The 22,640-nt window shown below is 54.1% G+C and overlaps 1 protein-coding gene across 1 annotated transcript in view; it reads left to right on the forward strand.

Moving 5' to 3' along the window:
* STAB1 (stabilin 1) overlaps positions 1-21,707 on the forward strand; it is a 52,153-nt gene extending 30,446 nt beyond the window's left edge. The window contains exons 30-70 of the mRNA XM_058031834.1: positions 142-272; positions 652-760; positions 986-1,063; positions 1,436-1,537; positions 2,000-2,107; positions 2,585-2,716; positions 2,895-3,023; positions 3,723-3,779; positions 4,585-4,680; positions 5,737-5,932; positions 6,411-6,506; positions 7,485-7,530; positions 8,161-8,240; positions 8,327-8,452; positions 8,922-8,995; positions 9,335-9,409; positions 9,992-10,111; positions 11,055-11,102; positions 11,223-11,306; positions 11,901-12,047; positions 12,187-12,321; positions 12,896-12,955; positions 13,056-13,232; positions 13,721-13,807; positions 14,273-14,419; positions 14,589-14,654; positions 15,153-15,381; positions 16,002-16,151; positions 16,698-16,802; positions 17,253-17,360; positions 17,506-17,699; positions 18,307-18,451; positions 18,853-18,986; positions 19,299-19,464; positions 19,668-19,774; positions 19,986-20,105; positions 20,481-20,633; positions 20,755-20,874; positions 21,062-21,202; positions 21,398-21,565; positions 21,657-21,707. Of these exons, the coding sequence (XP_057887817.1) occupies positions 142-272; positions 652-760; positions 986-1,063; positions 1,436-1,537; positions 2,000-2,107; positions 2,585-2,716; positions 2,895-3,023; positions 3,723-3,779; positions 4,585-4,680; positions 5,737-5,932; positions 6,411-6,506; positions 7,485-7,530; positions 8,161-8,240; positions 8,327-8,452; positions 8,922-8,995; positions 9,335-9,409; positions 9,992-10,111; positions 11,055-11,102; positions 11,223-11,306; positions 11,901-12,047; positions 12,187-12,321; positions 12,896-12,955; positions 13,056-13,232; positions 13,721-13,807; positions 14,273-14,419; positions 14,589-14,654; positions 15,153-15,381; positions 16,002-16,151; positions 16,698-16,802; positions 17,253-17,360; positions 17,506-17,699; positions 18,307-18,451; positions 18,853-18,986; positions 19,299-19,464; positions 19,668-19,774; positions 19,986-20,105; positions 20,481-20,633; positions 20,755-20,874; positions 21,062-21,202; positions 21,398-21,565; positions 21,657-21,707 (4,797 nt within the window). The remainder of the gene's footprint in view (positions 1-141; positions 273-651; positions 761-985; positions 1,064-1,435; positions 1,538-1,999; positions 2,108-2,584; positions 2,717-2,894; positions 3,024-3,722; positions 3,780-4,584; positions 4,681-5,736; positions 5,933-6,410; positions 6,507-7,484; positions 7,531-8,160; positions 8,241-8,326; positions 8,453-8,921; positions 8,996-9,334; positions 9,410-9,991; positions 10,112-11,054; positions 11,103-11,222; positions 11,307-11,900; positions 12,048-12,186; positions 12,322-12,895; positions 12,956-13,055; positions 13,233-13,720; positions 13,808-14,272; positions 14,420-14,588; positions 14,655-15,152; positions 15,382-16,001; positions 16,152-16,697; positions 16,803-17,252; positions 17,361-17,505; positions 17,700-18,306; positions 18,452-18,852; positions 18,987-19,298; positions 19,465-19,667; positions 19,775-19,985; positions 20,106-20,480; positions 20,634-20,754; positions 20,875-21,061; positions 21,203-21,397; positions 21,566-21,656) is intronic.
* Positions 21,708-22,640: the final 933 nt, after the last annotated feature.

Consider the following 22,640-nt stretch of genomic DNA (forward strand, 5'->3'; position numbering starts at 1 on the left):
TGCTGTGCTGCTGAGCACTGCCCTGTTCCTCCTCATCCCTTTCACATGGCTGTGAGGGTGGGATGGCTGCTGGGGGGATTTTGCACTATAGATGTGGCAGTGGCGTGTCTTATTTGTTCATTTTTCTGCTTTGGACAACAGAAATCTCTCTTCAGCATCCCAGCAGGAACCAATGTCACTGTCCTGGTGCCATCAGAGGCAGCTATCAAGAACTTGAGCAATGCTGACAAAGATTTCTGGTTGACCCCTTACACCCTGCCATTTTTAGTCAGGTAGGAGGAGCCTCCTGCCTTTGCTTTACTGGGCCAAACAACAGTAACAGAGCCATGAAATGGGTTTTTTCTTGTGCATGACCAATGAGGACATACCTTGAGATAAATATAGAAGTAAATTTAAATATCTAGCCAGCAAAAAATTAAGTAGGTATTTAAAACATAACAGACCACAGACCATGGGAAGTGGGTTTATTTTTCATGTATTTACAGAGAGATTTTCCCAGTCAGATGGCATCAGAACAATTCTCTGCATTGTTCTCTCCACAGGCTACAGTACTTCCTGTGAGAGATGTGAATGTTGGGTGGCATGGTCTTATCTCCCTGTCATTACCAACACTTCCCTAATCTTTTCTTTATCTGATTTTGTTGCCCACAGAGCCCACTTCCTTGAAGGTGTCTTCACTGCTGAAAAGCTCAAAAAGTACGGGCCAGAATTACCCACTCTCAACCCACAGACCAGATGGCAGATAAACACCACCAGTGGCGTAAGGCTTTCTTACATAAGAAATGCACCAAGCTCAAATTTAACTGCTGAGGGGCTGCTGTTCCCAGTGGGGAGCCTGGGTGGGACACTGGTGCCCTCAAATGCAGGCATCTTTCACAAACTGTACCCAGATTAACCATGTGCAGCCTTGGATGAACAATGTATTTGTTTTGCACTTGCTTTGCACTTCCTGATCCTTTTGCTTCTCCCTCTGGTTCTTGTGCAGGTATTGACCATCCAGAATGCAACTGTAGTTGTCAGTGACATCCCTGCCAGCAATGGCATCATCCATGTCCTCAGCAAGGTATGTCAGTATATGTGGCACTGGGAAATGCTGCAGATGTAGCAGCAGGCCTGTGTAGCAGCCTCTGTTACAGGGCCAAGGAGGAACACATGTCTGGATGGTTAGGAAAGGATATAAAGGCAAAATATATGAGGTTATCACAAGGTCCTGACAGATGTTTCCTGTGCAGCAGTGTTCAATGTTTAAAACATTTGTCTCCAGGACCAGTGGGAGGAGAGTTCTCCTTCTCTTGGCTGATAGAAGAGTTCAGGCTATTGCAGGACTGTGCAAACTGAGGCCTTTTAATTGCCTTTCTTGCAAGCAGGGCAGAAGTGCAGTGAGATTCCCCTCAGCCCCTTGCTCACCCTTGCTCTAAACCTGCTTTTTCCACAGGTTTTGTTGCCGTCCCCAGCAGATATCCCCCCGAGCCCTCCTGGTCTGCAGGAGCAGCTCAGCACTGTGCCCTCCTTCAGCACATTCCAGGAGTTGCTAGAGGTAAGCACTCGAGGTGAGAACAGCTGTCACTGTCACAGCAGCCTTTGGAGCAAATGCCACCTCTCCCTGTACTGGGGGACATAAATTTGGGCTGCCTGGTAAGAAAGGGAGATTGTGTGTGTCCTACATAAAGCTTTTGAGCAGCCAGAGTTGCATAATTACAGTGAGATCTCTCAATCACTGCCATGTGTTACAGTGGAAGATGACCTGTCTACTGCAGGTGCTCGGATGTCTGTACAAGGCAGAGAAAACCAGAATAAAGAGAAGATTTTTTCATAGCTGGGAAGGTGCTCTTTTGTCAGCCAGGACAAGGAGCAAGCAGTCAGATGTGTATGGCTGAGTAGAAGTTGTACATCCCATTTTCAAGCTTTTCCTTTTGTCTTTGTAATTGATCTCACATGTGGTTTGGGTTTTAGCGAGTACAAGGGTAATTGCTAACGTTACTGTTTGGACATTTTGTAGGAGTACCAGCTCATTGGGAAAATTGAGTCCTCTGAACAATACACAATTTTTGTTCCTGGAAATAACTCCATTGAGGAGTACTGCCATTCTGCCAATGTGACCCAGCTGGTAAGCTCACTGCTTGAGTATGTGTTGTGGTGGGTATAGGGGCAGGTATACTGACAAATAGTAAACAAGCTCAGGGATTTCTGCATGCATAGGAGATGAATATCTGATGCTAAAAGCTGGGAGAAATGTGGCAGAGAAATGAGAGGATTTCCAGGGGTGTTGCAGTGGACCTGAAAAGAATATTTGGACCCCAAGGGCAGAGTAAATTAGTATGTAGATAGATGGCACAACATCTTCCACTTCCTGGCTGGCTGTGGCAATTTTCAGACTTCTGAAAGGATCCAAAAAACATTAATGGGTTCATCAAGTATCAGAATCATTAAGTGTGATCAGTCATCTGTTACAGAGAGTTACTAGGCTCTGTGGGCTTAATTAGCCATTACAGGTGCTTAGGAACATGTCTTATGCCATACCTCTGACAGAATTGTAATCTAGGAAGTCAAAAGACTCCAAACCTTTGTATTTTTGTGGATTTAGGACAATGAAACAGTGCAGTACCACATCATTCTGGGAGAGAAGCTCTTGCCTGCAGACTTGAGAAGTGGAGTTCATAAGAACAGCATGTTAGGGCTCTCCTACTGGCTGATGTTTTACCAAAACAGCACTCAGGTAAGGGAGGCAGGCAGTTCTGGATTGTCCTATCACTTCCTAAGGCTGGTGACCCAATGCTCCCATTTCTCTTTTGCCCACCCTCATAATTTTACTGCTGGACTATCTTGGAGCTGCCAAGCAATCCATGCAAAGGAGTTGAAGGTTATTGTCTCAGCTGCTATCTCCTCCTTTGCAGAAGTTTGTCAATAACATTCCTTTGGATGGGAAGTCCTTTGAGACGAGGAATGGCATCCTGATTGGGGTGTCCCAGGTGCTCCAGGTCCAGAAGAATCGCTGCACTGCCAATACCACCACCATAGTGAGGGTAATGCTGATGTCCAAGGAGCTGACACCATTTCACAGGGTTCCTCCACCTGCTGAACCAACCTGATGGGTAACAGACAACCTTCCTTGGCTGCCCTCATGGATGAGGCAGTAGCTTGTGGTGTAACCCCAGATGAGCCTCATGAAATGGAACATTGTGGAGATTTGGCACCTCCTACCTGGAGATTCTGTATATCTAATGCAGCTCTTGTGCAGATCATGTTCAGCTTCCTTGCTGAGCCTCCCTCATAGTGCCAGCCATGAGGCTGGCTAGTGCAGGGACTCCCAGATATTCAGCTCTGGAAGGAAAATCCAGCCCAATTTTTGCATGCCATGACCACAAGCTCCCTTAGAAAATGCTCCCTGGTTTGCCTAGGAGTCATGGCCAAAACTCCAACTTGTGGCTCATGACACTTAAACCACTAAACCTGAAGATTGCAGTGACAGACTGCCTGCCACAGATCAGGAAAAAAAAACTATTTGCAGCTTTGTGTGAAGGAACCCCAGGGCTACAAAAATCCCTGAGACTCAGGAAATGTGTGGCGTATGATCTCTTCTTTTGGTGTTTTGAGCCACAGAGATGAAAACATCTTTGTCCCAGGCAGCAGCCTGTAGAGCAGCATTTGCAATTCAAGATTAGTGTCCTGGTGTGATGTGGGTGAGGGCACACTGGTGACTTGTTCTGTTCTCTGTGCCCTAGTCAAGGTGCGGCAAGTGCGACAAGGGGATCAAGTGTCCTGCTGGATCAGTTCTTTTGGTGAGTCTTGGATTCATGGGACACCTCACAGAATGGTTGCAGAAAATGTTTTGAGATCCTTTTATTGCTCTATAGGTGTCATCTTGATACCTGAAAAAATGTGCTCTTGAGTCCTCTTGAGTGGCTCATCCATTGCCAAGGTTTGCAAGAAAAAGCAGAAACCAAGGGAGAGTTACACAGGCAAAATGGACATGAATCATGAACCTCCACCCAGAGCTGGCACCAGGTTTTGCCTGAATTTCGGGAGCCCTTTCGTTTTCCCACTTAACAGGGAAAAAGAGCTGTCTCTTTGTAAATTTTATTTTATTCTATCTTTGACTATTTTGGCATTATCATCAAGGAAAGCCAATTTAAGAGTGCCTGGTAGCAATTTCCCTGTCTGGACCATTGGTTTGTTCATGCAGATGGGCTGGTTGTGCCTGCAGCTTGTTTGTGAGTGAGTGACAAACATATCCAGAGAGGAAAATAACTAAGCATTTAATTTCCATGCTGGCTGTGAAATGCCTAGCAGCTACATCTGGCTTTTTAGGCCTTGCTGCTTTACCCTATACCCAAAAATTCCCAATTCTTTTCTTCTCAGTATGCAGACTAATGTGTACCATGGGTTTGGCAGGTAAAAAAAGACTCTATGTGGTGACTTCACATCCAGAGATGCTTCATTGGTCTCAGCTCTGGATAGTTCAGATTTTTAGGGCTATTCCTGTCAGATAAACAGCAAGAACACTGACATGTGCACAAAAATGTACATTATTTGTCTAAATATTGTAGTGTCTCCTAAGTGTGTCTATGTTGATGATGTCCTCAGGAGCCCCTTGGAAGAGGGAATCTCGCTAAATGCAGATTGCGCTCTGCGGGTGCAGGAACAACAGGCTGCCATTTCACCTGTGCAAAAGTTTCTCTGGTGAGCAAAACACTTGCCTCTGATTCATTTTGGTGAAAGCAAGAGAGATGGGTGTGAGAAGCACAGCCATGGGAGTGTAGGCTGTGCTGAAATCCTGGCTGTGCATGTGCCATTGCATAGCTGAGACTGGGGCTGTCTGGGAATCGCTCTCTGTCAGGAGGTGGAGGGCACTGGAACAACAAAAGATCTGCAGAAATGTCTGCACCGTGATGGATTGGGATCTGCTGCTTCAGTATTGTTGCTCTGGGTTTTGTCCTGCAGAGGAAGAGAAGGAGTTGAATGTTTGCAGTCTGGTTTCCTAAGGAAATGAGGCATGAGTGATGGTATTCTGCTTGTGCCTGTGCCTTCCCAAATAACTGATGACTCATTGGAGCCAAACCAAAGGGAGGAGCAGAAGGTCTCACACCTCATGTTGTGTTTGTTAGGGCCTCTACCAGTTTTGTGAAAATGGGTTGCTGGAAGAAAACACTTAAAGAGGAGATGGTAAAAGAAAGGCTTGTGTGAATTGACATCTTATAGGTGTTGCAGCATCGCTTGGAAAGTTTAGAGGGAATGGGAAATTGAAAAGGGAGAGGGGGAGTTAGACTTACTGTACTCACATAGAGTTTCAGTCAGCACTTGTACCTCATTTGGCACTTTTGCATTGTTTCATTAGATGTTGTTTCTCATCATCTGTAATGTCTAATTTTGTCCTGTCATGATTTTCTTCCCTCCATGGGTAGATGCAGACAGAAGTGAGAGCAGTTAAATCAGGTTTTGGAACCAAATCACCTCCTGCCAGAGCCTCTCTCTGAGGACACAGGCAGGAGACAGGCTGGAGGGGCACAGGATATTTCAGTTACTCATCAAAGGGCCCCTGTTTCTTAAGGGCAGTGCAGAACTTTACATGAAGCTCTGGGCAACAGAGCATCTCATTTCAGTCTGTTCACTCCATCCTACCTGTTCCTTCCATGTGCTGTCAGAAATTATGGCTGTCACACAGAGAGGGGAACTGAGCTGTGCCGTGTCTGTGTGCACAGGATGGCTCACCCCAGCTTGTTCCTGTTTGTTTTCCAGACGTCCGTCTGCTGCCCCGGCTACTACGGGCACATGTGTGAGATGTGCCCCGGGAAGCCGGGCCGGTGGTGCTCGGGGAACGGGGAATGCCAGGATGGGCTCCAGGGCAGCGGGGAGTGCCGGTGCCTGGAGGGCTTTCACGGCACCGCCTGCGAGATGTGTGAAGTGGGACGGTTCGGAGCCGACTGCAAATCAGGTGACACCCGCGGCTGGGGCAGCTTGGCTCTGCCAAACTGCTTGCAAGGGCAGAAAGGTGGCCACGTCTCAGCTCTCAGGGGGGGTGGTGGGAGAGCAGAAAGGTGCCAAGACTCTGAGACAGGCAAATGGCTGCCAGGTCTCTGAGGGAGAGACAGTAGGAGTGAGCACCTGGGGCCAGCCAGAGGAATGGCCCCATTTGGCATCCTCAAACCAAGCATGTGCTGTGCTGTGCTGTGCTGCTCTTCCTGCTGCCACCCAAACTACAGCAAGCACAGGCAGGTGATCTCCTCCTGGGCTATTTGGCCTGGCAGTGAGGGATCAAGAGCTGATACTCCTATGACTTTTTCTTTTGATACTCTTGATGGCAGTTTGATGTGTTGGATTAGTAACAGAGCAGACAATGAAATGGCAGCAAGGCTCTGCTGGTGAGCCCTGGCTGGTTTGGTTTGACAGATGTTTTTGTGTTTCCCCTGCAGAATGTGCCTGTGACAATGGCATTTGTAACGATGGACTGCGAGGGGACGGGAGCTGTGAGTGCTTCCCGGGCTGGACAGGCCCCACCTGCCAAGAAAGTACGTGAGTGTGAGGGGCCTCTGGTGTACCAGTGGCAGAAAAGTCTGAGGGATCCTATCGAGTTTTCAGAGCAGCTCTGGCTGCTCTGACCATGGAGTCACATGTACTCTGCATTCCCCCAAAACCTTTTCAGACTCTGCTTTCTCATTCCTGCACACAAGCTGCATTTGCTGTGACTTCCCCAACCATACACAAGCCCTTGAGTTATTTTGGTAAACCAAGAAAAGCCTACCCCTGTTTCTACCTCCACTGAGGTTAGAGGCACCTCAAAAACAGCCCCTTGCTCTGGGAGAGAAATGAGAGCTTCCAGACACATTGGGTTGGTCATGACTCCTGTTGCTTTCCTAAGAAGGTGTCAGGGCTTGATTTGAATTTTCAAAAGGCCCCAGTGTGTTTGCTGAGCTGCTTTTTCTGCTCACAGATTGAGGCAACTCAGGTGAGCTCAGGCTGTGGTGTGCAGTCTTCAATAAATCTGTCATTGTGTGTCAAAATAATACGTTGAAGATGGATTTGGGATTTTGATTAGCATTTGGATGAGGAGAAACCTGATCTTCTAAATACCTTGAGATTTTAAAGTTTTGCACATAAGGGTTGATTTTATTGTGAATTTAGAAATAGAAATCAAGCAGAGCTGTCCTATCTAGTGTAAATGTCAAGCATGAAAGCAGTTCATCTTTTGCTTCAAAAGGGCCAAAGCCAAATGGCTCTGTGTTCTGGGTTAACAAGGTTTCAGTCCTTGTTTTGTTCCGACCAGTGCAGAGGCCACACAGATAAAATCAAGTTGAACCATTAGCTCAGACAGAGAACATCAAATTCACTCCCTTGCAAAGTGCCAAAACATAAATCCCATGAGATTTTCCTGCTGCCACATAGGACAAGAGAGTTAGCATCACTCCTGGTTTGCAGGCTCCTTTTCTCTAGATGGCAGAAATGGCCCAGCTGAAAATTCCAAGTTATATTTGTGTTTTCTCTTGCAGGAATCAAGATTGACTTATGCAATAACACTTGCCATCAAATGGCCAAGTAAGTGCAGAAGAGGGGCTGAGTCATCCATGTGTGTTTGTGTGAGTTTTACACAGAGGTGATTCTGGCTTAGGGCTTGGCAGAGGACTGGCAGAAGGTGCCTACTCATCAAAGATGCAGAATTGTCAGTTCCTTTCTGGGAGCTCTCTTTGGACCTGAACCACATGTAGTCTTTCCAAGGATTTTGTCCGTCCAGGCATAAATCCATTCTGGTGGATGGCAGAGAGCAGAGATTCCAAGGTACTCCAAGGCTGCCCTTATTCATGGAGCAAGTCAGCGTGCCATTTACAAACTCTTTCTGCCCTGCCAAGGAATGAAACAGGGCTGGAATGACTCCCCCATGATCCCTTCTTCATCCATTATCCAGACTCCTGTTTTAGGCAGGGACCCCGCCATCCCCCTTGCACCCTGCAGAAGCTCATGGGTGTGGTGAGGGTGCACTGTGGGAGGCCTGGGCTGGACACCAGGTCCTGCCAAGCATGACTGGAGTGTTTGGAGCTGTAAAGGAATACCTGGAATGGGCCTCCTGTGGTCTCTTGCATGTGCCAGATTTGAACAGTGCTTCCCATCAGCTGAGCAAATGGGGAGGTGTTTATCAGCCAGTGATTGTTTATCCCTGTCTTGTTTCAGCTGCCTCAACAGTTCCACAGATTCCCAACCGACCTGCATCTGCTCTGCTGGATACACAGGGAATGGGACCCACTGCACAGGTGTGTCCAGCAAACACAAGGTGAAATAAATGGCAGGAAGCTGCCAGAGGAAAGATCACTCAAGCTCCTCATGTTTTTGGTCACAGAAATAGATCCCTGCACTATTGACCATGGTGGCTGCTCTGTGCACGCTGTGTGCACCAAAGTGTCCCCAGGAGAGAGAACCTGTGCTTGCAAGGAAGGCTATGCTGGGGATGGGACACTCTGCATGGGTGAGTACTCAGGGTGTGTCTTGGGAGTAGCAGCATCAATACTGAGGGAAATTTCAGACTAAAACACCAGAGTTTTGGTCTCAGACAAAAAGATTCCTGCAAGGTTTCCTGCTCTTGTGCATGCCATGGAGAGGCCCAGGGACAGAGGTAGAGGGCAGTCTCCCACAGTGGTGCTCTGGGTGAAGATGGAGCTAGAGGGAGTCCAGTCCTCTCATATTCTTTAAAGTACACCCAGACAGGCTTGGAATTTTCTGTGGCAGAAATGTCACAACTCAGAAACCCATATGTGCCAGGAGTAACTTTGCAGTTGCACCCTATTCCTTTGCTATCACAAGACACTTTCCCAAGAAACTGTTCCCCAAGCTGGAAAAGTTCTCCCTGTTGTTTTCCCAAAACCTCTTTGGATCACCAGTTCCCAGCTGCCTTGAGCAGCCCTCAGCAATAACTTGGCCTTTTTGTTTTGCTGCAGAAATTGATCTCTGTCTGGAAAGCAATGGGGGCTGCCATACCCACGCAGAGTGCATCAAAACAGGCCCAAAGAAGGTGAGTGTGTGGGGTGGATGTCAATGTTATCATGGAAGTTGTCACAGCTGTCACTAGAGACAGTTCTGTCCATTGCAGTGCCCTGCTTTGTGCTTACTCCCTTCCATGCAGAGAAAGTTCCTTGGAAGAGCATGAAAACATTGCTGTTTCCATGAGAGCAGATGGCTTTGCTGGCCAGAGGCTGAAGGCAGTCTCTGGTTATATTTGTTGTGGACACAAGCTTGGTTATTCATGGAGGCAGCAATGGTTGCTATTCCACATGCCTTCTGTCCAGGGCAGCCCTTGTGTGTTTCCTTTATTTGGTCCAAGTTTGAGCCCACGGCTCTGTTCTCCCTCCAGGTCGCCTGCAACTGCCTGCCTGGTTACAGTGGGGATGGTGTGAGCCACTGCAACCCCATCAACTTGTGTGAACAGGTATGTCAGCATTGGGCTGCTTCCAGAGGTGAAGGCCACAGCCTGGGAGTGTTCCTTTATCCCAGGAGTTAACAGCAGGAACAGTGTTAGCCTGGTTGGCTGGAGTTGAAGTCTGGCTTTTCCACATACTGAAGGATTTCCTTGTGTATTTGGTCTCCATTGCCTCCTGCAGTCACTTGCAGTTGTGTCTGTCACCCAGCATTCCCTCAGGGTGGGAAGAGGGACATAGGGTTGGAGGCATGTGGGCTTTTTCCTTTGTGTACATTTTGTGTGGGATGTGCTCAAAATCCTCAGAGTGTTCTGTGCTCATGGGCATCACTGCCATGTCATACTGTCCCTCTGAATCAGGGGCTTTGTCATGGACCCTGTGTTCCAAAGTGAGGTGTAAAAGTCTTATTTCATGGGAGGATTTGGTGCTGGGGAGCCCTTGAGAATTTGGGTGAGGTTTATTCTAAGGCACTAAACATGGGGGAGGGATGGTTTCCTTTCACTGGGCTGGATGGAGTTTGCAGCTCCCACACACCAGCAGCAGTTCAGGTGCTGGGAGAAGCCCCTCCAAGCAGCCTTTTGCTTTCCCTGCAGAACAATGGAGGCTGCAGCCCCTTTGGGCTGTGCAAGTACACAGGCCCTGGCACTCGGAACTGCACCTGCCCCTGGTACAACATTGGAGATGGCTTCACCTGCCGTGGCAAAATGTTTCAGGTGAGTGGCCTGTGCTGCACCTTCTGTGTCCCCTGCCCTCAGCAAAACCACTCCCTCCTCTCAGATCTTGGGGTCACATTGACACGTGTGTGTTGTGGGAGAGGAGACAGGTGCTTTGAGCAACCTCTCCATAAATCATAGGTGTGTTTGGTGTGCCAGCTATGGGACATGGCAAAGTGACTTTGCCCCAAAGGGAAGGAACACTCTACTTCTGTCAGCAACATTTGCCATACCTCCAGGGGACTGCTTGCTTCATGTCATAAACAAATGGGAGTAATCTTGTTTTTTCCCAAGGCAACTCACTTCTGCCCAGTGGGATGAGGGCAGGTGTCCCCTGAGGCCATGCCAGGACTTGGGGCCCAGCCTGGAGGGCAGCAGTCTGTGTCCAGTTCTCTTGCCAGTACAATGGCTGTCCTTGGGCAAACTGGTGCCCTTTTCAGGCAGTGGCAAATAAAGCAGTGCCCACAGCAGAGCCAGGAGAAACGAGATGGACTGTGTGTGCCTCTGCTCTTACTGGAAGTCAATGTGGTGAGGAGAGGGGGTTTCTCTTCTAGGGTATGTCTGCCATCTGGACAGCATCCCAGAACTGGCAGTGGCAGCACAGTGAGATTAAAACAGGGATTTTTTGAAGCACTCAAGGTGTCCCATGAGCACGGGGCAGTTACCTGTGAGAGGTGCTACAGGACCAGCAGCTTTCATCTTCTGGTCACTCCATCCTGCAGCACTCGTGAATGGTGCAGGCAGAGCTCACTGCAGCATCCATGTCACCTGTGCCTGCAGAGCTGGGGAGGGAGTGAGGGTGAATTACTGTGGTGTGCCAGGAGAACTGCTGTCTCTTGGGGTGGGAGAGTGACCCAGAGTGGAAGGAGAAGGTCACTGTGCTGGTTGGGGAGAAACCAGTGGAAGGGACCCTGCTAACACCAGCTGATTCCCTTTGTTTAAGGAGCTTGGAAGGATTCCAGAAGCATCCATGTTCTTTAGGATGATACAGGTTGGTGACAGCTTTGTCCTTGTCTGTGTAGTAAATCCCACCTAGAGCTTTCTGCAAAGGTTCTTGCTAACTGGAACAATGTTTTCTGCTTCCCTTCCCACAAATGCCCTTCTAACACAGGCAGAAAGCATCAAAGAGCTCAGTGGGGCAGGGCCTTTCACTGTCTTCGTCCCACAGACAGACTTCATAGGAAACAGCACAGTGGTAAGTGCCCTCCCATGCCAACTCTGTCGGGTGTTTGACAGCTCCAGTTTGTGGCAATGTCCCCCTGGGACTGCTCTGCCCAGTGAACCAAGGCTAAGGGGCTGCACCATGGAGAGTTACACTGATGTTCTCCATCAGTGTAAAAGCAGAAGTTTGGAGGCATCCCACTAAGGATACAACTTGGACAGGGGTGGACATATCTCCTCTTGTTGGAGATGATGTCTTGTGGGCCTCAGAAGCACTGTGCTGGATGACTGGTGTGTGGCGCCCTTGGTGCCCATGGGGCTGGTAACAACAAGGCTCCCATGCATCTGTGACTGACCCCTTACTCCTTCTCAGGAATAAGAGAATGGCAGCTTTTTGGTGTCAGTGTGATGGAATATCCTGACCCCATCACTGCCTAGTCAAGCTGGTTGAAATTTCCCAAAGCTCTCAAATGGTTTTGTGCCTTCAGTGTGTTTTGGGGGGACCACGTTCCCTTCAGGGATGAGTCAGAGGGAACTCAGGCAGTCCAGGTCTCCCTCACTGGGGCTGGGGGCTCTGTGTGCAAGGCAAAGTGCCCTGGTGTGACCTCACTGTGTTTTCTGTCTGCAGTTTGAGGAGTGGAAGAGCAGAGGCCTCCTCCGGGAGCTGCTTCGTTACCACATGGTGGGCTGCCAGAAGCTGCTCTCTAGTGACCTGGAAGGCCAGCAGTCCCTTACCTCTTTATCTGGCCACAAGATAAAGATCGCAGTGAATGAGGTACTTCCCTTTGCTGTCCCATTTGTCAGGGTGTCACCTTTCCTGTCGAGTGAAGGCGCTGTGGCTGTGGCAGGTGGCCTGCCCGGGCCCACAGCACGGTGCTGGCTGTGCAGGCCTCAGCAGGGCCCCTCTCTCTCAGAATAGCATCACTCTCAATGAGGAAGCCACTGTGCTCACCAGTGACATCGTGGGTGTGAATGGGGTCATCCACTTCATCAACAAGATCCTCATTCCCAGTGACCTGGTGGGCCACAACATCTCAAAGCTCTCACAGGTAAGGCTGGAGCCATGCCCTGCTCTCAGGGCTGTGCTCAGGGACAGGATCTCTCTCCCAGCAGAGCTGCCTCAGCCCAAAGCTGCCTGGGCTGCTCTTCCTCCCTGTCCCTGCCTGCCCAGGGGTTGTCTGAGGCCACAGATTTGGCTTGGGAAGGTGACAGCATTTGTGGGATATATGGAACATAAGGAGCCTTTTCCATCATGAGGGAACAACAGTTCTGGATGTAGGCAGGAGGATCTTGTCCCGTGCCAACCATTACACTCCTTTTCCAGCACAGAGCAGGTTGCAGCATGAGTTTGCCAATGTCTCTCTGTGACTCCTTAAGCAAGCATTGGGGGCTTATAGAGCCTGCATTTTACAGAATATAACACATTTTCTGTGCAGCACAACAGCGTGCTGGAATTCATCCCAGCTCCTGCCATAGCAGTGTCTGTCCAAGATGAATCAGAAAAGTGGTGGCTGCTGAATGCCAGCCCTTTCCAGGCCAAACCATCAGCACGATGGTGACAGAGATAAACTTGTGTTTATGGGGAACCTTTGGTGTCAGTTGTTTGCTTTCCTCCCTGTGCAGCAGAACATCACGGAGGTGGCCGAGGCCTTTGGGTACAGCATTTACAGCAAGCTGCTGCAGGTGAGCCGCTGTCCCCGCTGCCCCGGGGAGGTGCTGCGTGCCGGGGCACGGTCACGGTGGGCTCGGGGCTCCCCCCTGGTGTCGCTGTGCTGTCGGGCAGGACGCGGAGCTGCTGCCGCTGCTCGCTAACCCCGTGCACAGACCCTTCACGCTGCTCTGGCCCACGGACGCCGCCTTCAGCGCCCTCCCCGAGAGCCGGCAGAAGTTCCTGTACCGCAGGGAGCACCGCGACGTGCTGGCCTCCTACCTCAAAGCACACATCATCAGGGACACCAAGGTAAACGGGACAGCACACAGCTGCCAGGGCCACACGAGGTGCCACTGTCTGCTGTGGCTGTGTCAGAGAGACCTTGCTGAATACTCTGCTGCCATACAGTGTATCCCTTGTCTTGAGAAGACCCAAAGGTGTTTGAGCACTTGGGCCACCTACAGCATCATGGTGAACCTCTGGTGGCTGAGCTGAAACCTTCTGTCATCAGCTCCTGGGGAGCTGCAAGGCTCACAAACAGGCTCCTGTGTATAGGGATATGGGTGAGGGGAGATCCAGGTGGGCAAAGCCAGGCTCTGCTTTTTCACACTGGCCTCTCACTGTGCATGAATCTGGGACTAACCCAGCACAGTTGTGCTGTACCACCCACACCAGCTTCAGGGACTGCCACATGACACCCCTCTGAGGCTGGCCACTGACCCCTGCCCTCACCATGTCTTTACATGAACTGCCAGTTTTGTCAGTGTCTCCTTCACGTTCTTCTTTTCCCCTCTTAGATTGTTGCTGGTAACATGCCCCAGGTTGAAATCGTACGATCCATGCGCGGCTCCTTCATCTCATTCAGCTGCAGCAAAGCCCACGTGGTGAGTGTTGGTGACTCCAGGCTTGGCTTCCCATGGAGCAAGTGTCCCTGGGCATGGCCATGGGGCAACTGTTGCTTCTGGCAGGGAGTGGACACAGAGCTGGGGTGCTTGCAGGCTGGAACCCCCCCTTCCCTGGCTACAGCTGGGCTGTGGAGGGGCACAAGACATGGCCAGCTGGCAGGGGAGTGCACAGGTGTCTGGTACCTGTACATGAATGTCACAATGACCTGGCTGCATGGTGTCACAACCTTCAGAGAGCACGTGCTGCATGGACAGAGGCCATCCTTAGGAGAGGTGGCTGTGAAAAGTGTTAAATGGGAAGGGTGGTCAAGGACACATGCACAGAGATTTTGGAGTTCTTGGAGTGATTAAGAAGCCATGGCAGCCTAAACTGAGCCACTTTTGGGTGGTGCAGCCAGGATGTAGGATGTGCCAGAGTCACAAGTTCCTTTCTTCCTGTGTTAGGGGGAGATTCTGCTGGAGAATGGCGATGCCACCATCATCCAGAGGCACATGGAGTTCAATGGGGGCATTGCCTATGGCATTGACAGATTGTTGGAGCCACCGGATCTGGGATCACGGTGTGATGACTTCACCCTGACTGAGCTGCCGGTGAGCACCTGGGATGGGCTGAATGAGGATCTGGGCCACCCATGCAGCCTGTGCCTGGACACAGGGACCTCTGGAGGGCTTGCTGCCCTTCCTTGGCAGAGCTCTGAGCAGCCAAGACAGGCAGCAGCACGTATTGAGTTGTTGTGAGGTTTCTTTCTCCCCTCCACAGGGATCTACAGAGAGCTGTGGACTCTGTGGCTTCGAGCCACCCTGCCCTGCTGGCTCCGTTCAACAGGTAAAGCTCACAGCTTTGTCACCAGGGAGGCCCATAGGTGACAACCCCCCATGTGCCCCTCATGTTTTAGCAGCACAATGAAGGCTCACCTGTGTGTGGCGAGCCCTTGGCTCAGTCACATGGTCCATGCCTTGCCCCAAGTCATGCAGGAGCTGGGCTGAAAAATATGAGGCCCAGTGGTCTTTGCTGGGTCAGTCCTGTGTGGGTGACAGTGGGGGTGGCCCTGGGTGCTTTACAGCAAAAAAGCTCAGCCTGGGAGTGGCTCAGGGATCCCAATATGAGCAGTTTTGGGAGGCAGTGGCTGTACCCCATTGTCAATGCTGGCTTCTGGCACAACCCAGAGGTTCCTCTGGGGCTCCATTGTCACCAGCCAGCCCCAGCATATATTAGGAAGCCTCTGTTGCTTGCCATAAAACTGAATGAGTGGCACAAGAAAAGTCAGGGTGAGTTATCAGTGACCAGTGTGGCAATGTCTGTGTTCTGCCTGTTTCCTCACAGGGGGAAACCAAGCGCTGCTACTATTATGGAAATCAGCTGCTGAGGAACACCTTCCTGTTCCACCACAACTCCCTCCTGCGGCCGGCCTGGCCCCCGCACTCCCCGTGGGACCCCTTCAGGAGACACTTCTCTTCCAGGGGGCCTCTCAGACGAGGCTGCAGGAGGAGCTGCGTGTCCAGCCTCCAGGTCCCGCAGTGCTGTGCCAACCACTATGGCCGGGACTGCCGGGGTAAGAGCCACGCCCTGTCCCGCCCGGCCCTGTCCCCTGCGAGGAGGTGACATTGCCGGTTCAGCACACCCCACATCCACGAGCGTGCTTCCCCGGAGAAGGGTGGGCAAAACCCCAGGCGGGGAGCCCCAGCCTGTAGAGGGTGCCAGAGCAATACCCTGAGATTATGACAAGAAGTTCCCTTTCCTTGGAGAATTTGCCTTGTCTCTGCGAAGAGCCCTGGGCACTGGGCTGCTGGGGGTAGCTGTCAGGCATGTCACCTCTAGACATTGTCAATGCTCAACCATTCCCTGGCATCTGCCCTCTGTGCCACGGGCAGCTTTCACATCCTTGGATGAGTCTGCTGTTAGTGTGGGGCAGAACAGCACAGACCCAGCACATCACAGCAGGGCTTCTTCCCAGGCTGGAAGCTGTGCCACATTTGTCCCTTTTGCCCCCATTCCTAAGTTTTCCTGTCATGGGATGTCCCCAGCACTCAGTGCCCAGGCTGCTGAGCTGTCTGTGGTCTGAGCACCCCGTAAGCAGCAGCTGGTGTGGGGGTTGGGGGGTCAGGGGCAAAGGGACCCTCCAGCACAGCGTCTCTTTGTCACCAGAGCCTCACTAAGGTGCCCTATTTGCAGCGTGCCCAGGAGGGCTGGAGGCGCCGTGCAACAACCGTGGGACCTGCGATGACAAAATCGGCGGCTCAGGGGTCTGCAACTGCAGCCAGGAGTTCATCGGGACGGGCTGCGAGCTGTGCGCGCCCGGCAGATACGGCCCGGAATGCCGAGGTACCGCGGCTGGGCGGGGCTGGGGCACAGGGCAGGGCTGGCCTCAGCCCCTCGCAGCACACGGCTGATAACGCCACAGCATCAGAACCCTCCTCGTTTGTCGAGCACAGCTGAGAGCCCCGGTTTGGGAGAAAGTATTTCACTGTGCTGTGAGCTGGGGGATGCAGAAGTTGTGGTGAACTCCGTACAGAAAGAGGACATGCTCAGCAGGGACCTGTGCCATGTGAGACAAAAGCAAAGAGAGGGAAAAGAGAATTCTCCATCCTCCCATCCCAAACCAGACCTCATGGGGCCTCAGGAAATGTTACAGAGTGAGAAACACATTCCAGAAATGCCCAGGGGAGAGGACTGATGGGTACTGTGGGTGCAGAGGCTTCTCTACCTCTGTGAAGGGCGTGTGTGACAGGGGGCCAGGGCTGGCAGGAAGGGATGTGTCAGATTCCGGTGCCCACCTTCACACCTGCCCACAATGCCACATTTCTGCCACGTGGCTGTCCCAGGCCCTTTCACCAAGGCATAAATGTTGTGTTTGTCCATTCCTCACAGAGTGCAACTGTACTGAGAATGGTGTGTGCAATGGAGGCCTGCACGGCGACGGCTTCTGCTTCTGTGCCGAGGGCTGGACTGGGGAGCGCTGTGAAACCAGACTGGGTGAGTGAGGGGTGCTCAGCCATTCCCTGGGACCCACCTGCTGCTCCCTGGGACTGCTGCCACATGGCTGCTTTCCTGGGAGCTGTTTAGAAAGATCTCCAAAAAGGAGCTCTCAATTGTGAGGCTCATCCCGAGATCCGCCACATGCTGTTGAATTTCACAAGGGTTGGGGTGATGAGGAAGGGGCGGATGAGAAATGCTCTACTGGATCATGAACAAGTCCCTGAGCTCAGAGGTGCTCCAGGCAGGGCTTGAGGTTGAGGTGCAGATGTGAGGTGTGCTCAATGGAGTAACAAACCTCTGTGTTTGGGCAAGGCATCTGCAGAAGAGAACGGGGAGTGAGAGAGGTGGGAGTGTGGGGTGGGTGGCCTGGGGCAGAGGCCGGTGGTGGCAGCCGTGCCCGTGTCCCAGCCCTGCGGTCACTGTGGGCCGGGTGTGTTCTGGTTTCAGTGGTGACACCCACCTGCTCTCCCCCGTGCCACGCCCAGGCCGCCTGCCGCGCCGGGAACCTCTGCGAGTGCGACCTGCACTACGAGGGGGACGGGAGGACCTGCTCAGGTACGGGCTGGGCTGCAGGGGGGCGGACACGGGGCAGGACAGCAGGTGACCGTCTGCCGATGGCCGCGTTGGGCTGACAGCCGGCGGGACAGCCCCAGGACACCCCATGAGATGGTTTAGTTAACCCAGGATTTGCCTCCCGCAGTGATCGACATGTGCAGCCAGGACAACGGGGGCTGTGCCCGGCACGCACAGTGCTCGCAAACGGGCGTGAACGTGTCCTGCGCCTGCAGCCCCGGCTACCGAGGGGACGGCTACATCTGCGAGCCCATCGACCGCTGTGCCGACGGCAGGAACGGGGACTGCAGCGAGCACGCCCTCTGCATCAGCACCGGCCCGGTGAGCGCGGCCCCGAGGGCCGGGGACATCCGTGTGCCTGGGAGAGCCGCCCGGCTGGGTGCCCGGGGACAGCCCTGTGCCAGTGTCCCCCTCCTGCAGTCCCCTGCCCCTCCTCTCCGGTGCCCTCAGGGGCTGTGCTCATCCTGGGGGTGCTTACCAGGGAGGGGCTGTGCTGCTGTGACAGTTCTGGGGCTGAGGCCGTTTCCCCCACTCTTCTGTCTAAGGAGCAAAAGCTGTGTCAATTGTGTCATTCCTGGGCTGGTCTGGGGGCTCCTGGATGGTCCTTCAAGGACAATGCTGGCTATTTTTGCAGAAGAACCAAAGCTGATCACCACAGGCCAGAAGATAGGATTGGGAGCAGGCTGTATTACAAGAGTCAGGAACCATGTACCTCAAAGCTCAGCTCAAACAAACAGCACGTGCCAAGGACTCGATGTGACATTGCCTGGGTGTGGGCATAGGACAAGGCCATGTGGCCTTTCACAGCTCTGTCTCAGCCTCATCAGGCTGTAGAGGCATTCTGAGGGCTCATCCCCATCCCCACAGGGATGCAAGCACCCCCAGTGTGTTTGCACTCACACAATTGCCACCCCTCCCTTTGCTGCAGAACGAGCGGCGCTGCGAGTGCAAGCAGGGCTATGTTGGTGACGGGATCCAGTGCCTGGAGGTGGCCGTGCCCCCCACGGACCGGTGCCTGGAATCCAACGGGCAGTGCCACCGTGAGGCCATCTGCACTGACCTGCACTTCCACGGTGAGTGTGCTCAGCCCTGCTGGCCAGGAATGGTGCTCCATGGAGAGGCCACATTCCCTCATCCTCCACCTCTGGCCTGGAGCTCCCCTCAGGAGAGCTGCAGGGTGGGATGGCCGAAGGGACAGGGGCTCATCTCTGTAGCTTGGCATGGTTTTCACATTTCCCTGCATGTCATATGGGGAGGGTGAGCCATGAAGCTCATCTGCTCCATGTGACGTGGCCTCTGGTGGCAGTGGCTCCCGTGTGGGAGGCGAGAAGCTCAGAGGAAGCCTCTCCCTCACTCATGCCCTGTCCACATCCCCCCCTCCTTGGCAGTGCTGCCCATGGTCACACACGTGGCTGCCCAGGGAGGTGGCTCAGTGTGCCCTGTACTGATGCTCCTGGGCTCTGGTATTTTGCAGATAAGACCATGGGTGTGTTTCACCTGCAGTCACCCCGAAAGAAGTACGGCTTCACCTACGAGCAGGCTCAGGCAGCCTGTGCTGCAGAAGGCGCCTCCCTGGCCACATTCCAGCAGCTGGGAGCAGCACTGCAGGTCAGGGCAGGGATGGCTCTGTGTCCTTGTGGGGCTGGGACAGGCCATGCATCTCCCAGGGCCTGGGCCAGCCCAGGGGGAACATGTGGGTGGGTGGCCTCAGCCCCTCAGCCAGGCCCTGTTGCTCCATCTACATCCGTGAAACAGGAGAGCTGGTGGGTCTTGCCAGGCACACTGGGATGGGACTGGTGACCATGCCCAACACTTTGGGTGATGGGGGTGTGGTGGGTGAGGTACAATGGGAATGTTCATTGGGGCAGAAAATCTGGGGCAGAGCTATTTTTAACTGAATAATTGGCTTTCCTCTTCTAGATGGGATTCCATCTGTGCTTGGTGGGTTGGCTGGACAATGGCACAGCTGGATACCCCACAGCCTACCCCAACCCCAGCTGTGGGTCCGGCCACGTGGGCATCGTGGACTATGGCTCCCGAAGCAACCTGAGCGAGACCTGGGATGCATTCTGCTACCGGGAGAAGGGTGAGGGTGCCAGCACTTCCCTGGGGACAGTCCTGTGTCAGGGCAGCAGGCAGGAACTGCCCTGGAGCGGGGCAGGTGGGCACAGCCCATGGCCTCTCCCCATGGCCATGTCCAGAGGGAATGTGATGAGGGTACCAGAAATCAAAAGGTGCTTGGTACAGCCAGCAGTGGTGATCCCATCACAGCCTGGTGTTCCTCTGCAGACGTGACCTGCAGCTGCCGTGACGGCTTTGTGGGAGATGGGTACTGGTGCAGTGGGAAACTGCCCGACGTGCTCGCAGACCAGGAACGCTTCTCCACCTTCTACTCCGTAAGCAACGCTCTCCTGGTGCTGCAGGAGCAGCCAGGCAGGGAGGGAGCAGCTGGGAAGGGAGGAGTTGGGGTCTGGGCTGTCTGCAAGGTAGAGGCTACAGACACAGAGGGGGTTTCTGTCCAGGGCTGGGGGGTTCCTGGGCTGGGGAAGGGGATGGCATTGTGCTGCCAGCAATGTGCTGATGGGGAAGATCTCCCATCTCTTCCAGATGTTGCTCAACTTTGCCAATGACACAGAAGAAGGACTGGATTTTTTCATGTATTTGTCTGATGTCTCTGCTCCCAAAACTCTCTTTGCCCCTCTGAATTCTGGCTTTGCAGACAATGAGGTAAGCAAGCAGGGAGGAACTGTCAGAGCCCCAGAGGAGAGCAGGTGTCACTAAAGCTGGCATGACAGTGTGAAAGAGCCTGGGGAAGGAGGAGGAATGTGGGTCAGAGAGGACCTGTGGATTGGAGATCTCCAGTCCAACCATTCCCTCAGAAAAGCCATTTAGGTCAGGATGGTCAGAGTGTTCTCCAGCTGAGCTTTGACAATCCTAAGGGTGGCAAATCCCCTCTGCTCTGCACATTCTGTGCTGTGCTATCTGTGAATGGAGCTGTCTGTGGCCATGAGAGAGCCTGGGCTTGGCTGGGGGGCTGCACAGTAGGGAAAGGGAGAGACCAGCTCATCCATTTCTCACCCCTGTGCACTGGTGCTTATTCAGACACTGACAGGAGAAGAACTGAAGCTCCACGTGTCATCCAGCAATGTCATCCTCTTCAGCTTCAACCTCACAACGGGCACCATCATCCCATCCCAGTCAGGATACGACCTCCACGTATCAGAGCTCCCAGCAAGCAACAGTACAAAGCACTCAGTAGGTTTAGCCTTAGCAAAGGGCAAAAAAACCCCACAAGTTTTCATCACATCTCTTTTGAGACAGGGAATGATGGGGAGCCTTTCTGGGCAGGTGACATCATCTGTGTCCTGTGCTGTAGGACGCCAAGGGGCTCAATGACACGATGATTGTGGAGTGGGACATCATAGCTTTCAATGGCATCATTCACGTGATAGCAGAGCCGCTGAGGATCCCACCGCCCCTTGTTCACCTTGGCCAGGTGAGTCTGGGGCACCAACAGGGCTGGCATCAGGCCTGGGGATGATGTGACAGAGTCATCCCAAGACCCGGCCTTGTCGTCTGCTCCTGGCACGGCTCATTTTGGGAGGGCTGCCACGGTCCCACTGCGGGGCGGTGCCACCGCCGTGCCGGGGCAGCGCCGTCAGGGAGCCGCTGTTTTGGCACAGGTGAACGGTGCGGGGCCGGGCGCCGTGGCCACGGGGACGTTGTCAGCGCTGTGCTTCGCGCTGGTGCTGCTCGCCGGTGCCGGCGCCGCCTACTACTGCGTGAGGAGGCGGCGGCAGCAGGGGCAGTTCGGGTACTATCAGGTACGGGGGGCGAGGGCGGTGGTACTATCAGGAGCCGGGGGTCGGGGGAATCGGCCGGGGCCCGTGCGGGGTCCCGGTGGCTGCGCGGGAGGCGGCGGGCCGCCAGGGGGAGCCCGTGGGCGACAACGGGCATGGTGTGGGCGGGGCTCTCCCGGCCCGGTGCCGCAGCCCCGCCCACCGCCGCTCCCGCCGCAGGCCGATCTCCGCGGGGACGAGGAGCACGAGGAGGAGGAAGAGGAGGAGGCGCGGCCCCGGCCGGAGCGCGCGGGCCCGCGCACCGCCAGGCCCCGCCCGCAGCGGCCGCTCGTGGCCATCCCCAACCCGCTGTACGGCGGCCACGCCCCCGACTACGAACCGCTGCACGTGAGCCCCGCCCCGCCCCGAGCCCCGCCCCGAGCCCCGGCCCGCTCTCCCTCCGCCCCGGCCCGCGCTCACGCCGCTCTCTGCCCCGCAGGACCCGCCCCTGGTGGACACCGGCACCGACCCCCGCGGGTTCCTGCAGTGACCCCGCGCGGCCCCGACCCGACCGCACCGCGGGGAAATAAACAGCTCAGCGCCACCGGCTGTGCCCGCGCCTGCCTCGCCGCCCCGGCCCCGGCCTCCCACCGCCCGCCCCGCCGGTACCGGCCGCCCCCTGCAGGTGGGAGCTCCAGCCCCTCGTGTCCCCGCCCCCGCCTGTTATAGCCCCGTACGAGGGGCCTCCAGCACCCAGAGCCCCGTTCAGCCGCTGCCAGGGACGTACGGCCCTCCGTCCTCACGTGCAGCACCCCCGGGGCCCGCCGGGCCTCGCTGCCGTGCCCTCCCACTGCCCCATGGTCAGGTACGAGTCTCGTCAGTCACACCCCGAACACCCTTTAGGACACACCTTCCACCTTTCCGGGTGCCCCCGGCCTGCACTGCCGCTGTAAGGGCACCGCTGCTCCGTGCTGCTCGCCCCAGCCTCGCTGTTCAGCCCAGGCTGCCCTCGGTCACAGCCCCAGGCAGGGAAGGGAGCGGGTTAGTCAGTTAGTGACACATGCTGCAGACGTTTATTGAGCTACACACTACACACAGCACAAAGACAATGCCACATGCACCTACTACAGGTGTTTGATTAGAGCAGCCACGTTAACAGATTGTCCAAGCCACTGAGTTGAGCACAAGGCATCTTGAAAGTGTGCGACAGGCTGGCACATGGCACAAAGACAAGGCAGTGACACACAAGTGACAGACTGACAGGCCAGCCTGGCACAGCACTGGGGAGGAACAGGTAGGAGAAGTGTGTGTGTGTGTGTGTGTGTGTGTGTGTGTGTGACTCACTGAGGGTTGCTGACACACACAGCACCTTTCTGAGTCACAGGTCCTGGCACAGGGTCCTCCACACTGCCCTGGTTCCTCTTCCTCAGCTGCCCCCACACTGACACACGCAGCCCCTACAGCCAGCAGCACAGCCCAGTGC

This window comes from Melospiza georgiana, chromosome 11 (genome assembly GCF_028018845.1).
Source record: "Melospiza georgiana isolate bMelGeo1 chromosome 11, bMelGeo1.pri, whole genome shotgun sequence".
NCBI classification, from domain to species: domain Eukaryota; kingdom Metazoa; phylum Chordata; class Aves; order Passeriformes; family Passerellidae; genus Melospiza; species Melospiza georgiana.